Here is a 3,539-nt window from a genome sequence, read left to right on the forward strand (position 1 = left end):
CCCTCATCTACTAAAAGAAAGGGAAAAATGTCAAAACATACACACATCCAATATTCAATCTATGTTGATTATTGTCAAACTTAAATTCTATCTTTCTTGAAAACCAATTGCATTGTGAGAGATTAATTGGATAATAATAAATTAATAATAATGCATTAGATCCAATATTTTTCTTTTATATATTGTCAGTCGTTAGATACTTAGATACACAATCCTTGCTTCTCACTTATGATCAACTCTACTTTAGATACCATTTCTATATTTTATATAAAAGATCATTAGTATCACAAAAATATTATATGTAAATAAAAAAATAAATCAATATATATTTCTGTATATTTATATGTATTATATGTTTATTTATTTTTATTGTGTATTTTTTAATTTAATATATATTTTATTTAAGAGACTAATTTAATAATTGATTTTGTACGTGTATGTAGTATATTGTTATTGTTGTTTATTCGAGGTTTTTCATGTCTAGTATCTATTGACATAAAAATTATATATATTCATAATGAGATATTCAAAATGTGATTAAAAAGTTGTTGTTAAAATTAAAATAGATATATATTATTAATCAGTCATATACACCTTAAAATATAAATTATATATTAAAAATAAGTTAAATTATGCATATATTTATACATAAATATATGATAATTAATTTTAATGTACAAATAATATTTTTTATTATCAATAATAATAAAGGAGTTATATAAATCTTTCAACCATGATAAAAACTAGTTAATCTTGACTAATTAAGTATCTTAGTTACATATTACAAAACATGCATGTTATATTAATATATAGCTAGTGATGACAATTGACATATAAACAAATCATATTATATCCACAGTTGAATAATAATGAAGCAGATGCTTTGCTTTAATTAGAATTAAATGTAAACTAACCTCTCTCTACAACTGATGTGGAGATGGACAAGACAAATGTTAAACATCTCAATCAAATTAAATATCAATCTTTCTTTAATTTCTACAAGGTTACTAGCTACTTACTAAAATCTATCTCAATTCTCAACTACACTTCTCTTCTCTTTTATCTAAAGAAGTTTTGGGACCACTAAATGATGTTGATTAAACGAACCTTTCTTTTTCTCACCCCTGAAACTCAAAGTTATCCTTTGCATAATAATATCTAAAATCTTCTCCATTTTTCTTATTAACTACAGACCTATATATATCTACCCTTATGAAATGATTCAGTAAAAAGTCATATATATTATTGGATCAGTAATCAAAATGTCACCTTCCTAGCTAGAACTACTGTATAATAATTACAGTAGTTTGCTTCAATAATTAAAATAGCTAGTCTTTATTCAACTAAAAAAAAGGTACTAATTAATTAAGTTATGGCTTTAGCTAAAAAAATTATCTATATAAGAACACTGGTTAAGAAAATAATATATTTTCTTTTGGTATATTTAATATATTAAAAATATAAAAAAGTATCTAATAATTTGTCTACAATCTATAATAAAAAAATTTAAAATATTTTTACGGTCATCATTATTAGCAAGATCCTTTAAGTTGAAACAATGAACGACTTTTTCATGTTCTGGCTAACGAGCAGCAAGTAGTTAGGCATACATATTGTGTCAATTCTCTAGCTATCAAATATTAATAATTTATTTATTTGTATATTCATTATTCATTTAATATTAAATTACTTATATGCTAAGAAAATTCCAATCATCGATCATAACTACTTGGGCTTCAGTATGAGCTTTGCCTTTACTAGCTTCTTTGCCATACCTAACTCATTACATACATGAGGCAAATGTGGTTGCCCTTCAATTGCAACTAACCCTATACATACCTATATATATGGTGCTTATTACAATAATTTAACAAGTGTTTTTCACTCAAAATATACCCATATATAAAAAGTAAAATATAAATTACACAAAAAGTGGGTATGAAATAAAATCATACATATATTATAATAATAATTTTATCAACAACACCATACAAAATATCATGCATGACATTTTGCTCTCATCATCACCATTACATATCTAATAATAAGCAGAGACATAAAAATTGTATATATTTGACAGATAAAATATAAATAAACATATTATATTTTAAAATATTAATTAATATATTTTGCATCTTTTTTTATACAAAAATAGTTGTTCTCCAAACCAATTATGCATATATTCCTTCTTCTATATCTATCATTTATATGTGGTTGTAACACTTAACCAATTCTCCACTCCCAACTCCTTCCAACCCTAGTTAATTACTTGAAGAACAAATTAAAATAAAATCCTTCATACGAAGGAAAGTACGGAATTTCAACTGAAAGTGATAAGGCTATTGGGTCATTCATCAAAACAACTCGTATATTAATTGGTTCATTATATTGGCCTCACGTGGATAGCCCTCTTCTCAATCAATCCTCATCTTTCAACGATAACTGCTGCATACATTTGCATACCAATAAAATAAATTAGATAAAAAAAAAAGAAAAAAAGGTTGGTTTCACAATCCAAAAAATAGGTTTTTTTTTACCTTTTTAATTATTATATATATAATCAAATATTTATATTTTTATGACTTTAAAATTAAAAAAGCATATAAAATATTTTTAATTTCCTAATAATTTACTAATAATGAGCTAGGGCATGGCAGCCATAACTACCATACCATGCATGTTGATATTACACGGCACAATATTAGTACATAGATTTATGAATTATGAATAATTATGTTAATTAGAAAGAGTAAAATGTGAATGGAGGATGCGACGGATAGAGTCATACATACAGATATGCTTACTGAAAGAGGGGGCGCACATACACACAGTATTATTGTTAAAAAATATATATTAATAATAACACATGCCTTGAGTTAAATGGGGGTCGGTTTTGGCATTAAATGTTAGCTACCAACAACTAGCTGTATCCATTAATTGCTCCATAAAATGGCTCAACCTTCAGCACCTCATCATCTTCCTCTCTCTCTCTCTAGTTAATTATAGTGCTTCATTCATATTCATATTCATATTCGCATACCATAAACTAAACCCTTTTTGCATGGGACATCATCTCTCTTAAACCCTTCATCGCTTCCTACTCAGTCAAAGCTTCTCAACACACACAACTTTCTCATTCACCCTCACAAAACTCATGTTACTCCTTTTAGGTCTATAAACACAAACATACACTTGTAATTACCCTTTTGTCCTTTTTCTTTTGCCTCTATATTATATGCAGTTTCTGATCAATCGAAAGTAACTAGTGAAGTGGTTATGGAGATAGAGGCAAGTAAACCTTCGGGGAATAATAATAATAATAACAATGGAGGAGGGGTGGTTCCGGCGTTGAGTCCTCTGAGTGAGACTCTTTGGAGGGAGAAGACGGACACGGAGTTCATCGGAGACGTATCGGCCAGGCTGACGTGGAAGGATCTGACGGTTATGGTCACTCTCAGCAACGGAGAGACGCAAAATGTTCTAGAAGGTTTAACGGGTTATGCTGAGCCTGGAACCTTCACTGCACTCATGGGCCCCTC

General features: G+C 27.9%; 1 protein-coding gene across 1 annotated transcript in view; it reads left to right on the forward strand.

Moving 5' to 3' along the window:
- Positions 1-2,963: 2,963 nt before the first annotated feature.
- The window catches only part of LOC107489726 (ABC transporter G family member 11), a gene marked incomplete in the record, with an annotated part of 5,627 nt that continues 5,051 nt past the window's right edge, over positions 2,964-3,539 (forward strand). Inside the window, 1 exon segment of the mRNA XM_016110476.3 lies at positions 2,964-3,539. Within this exon segment, the coding sequence (XP_015965962.1) occupies positions 3,277-3,539 (263 nt within the window).

Source organism: Arachis duranensis, chromosome 5, assembly GCF_000817695.3.
Source record: "Arachis duranensis cultivar V14167 chromosome 5, aradu.V14167.gnm2.J7QH, whole genome shotgun sequence".
NCBI classification, from domain to species: domain Eukaryota; kingdom Viridiplantae; phylum Streptophyta; class Magnoliopsida; order Fabales; family Fabaceae; genus Arachis; species Arachis duranensis.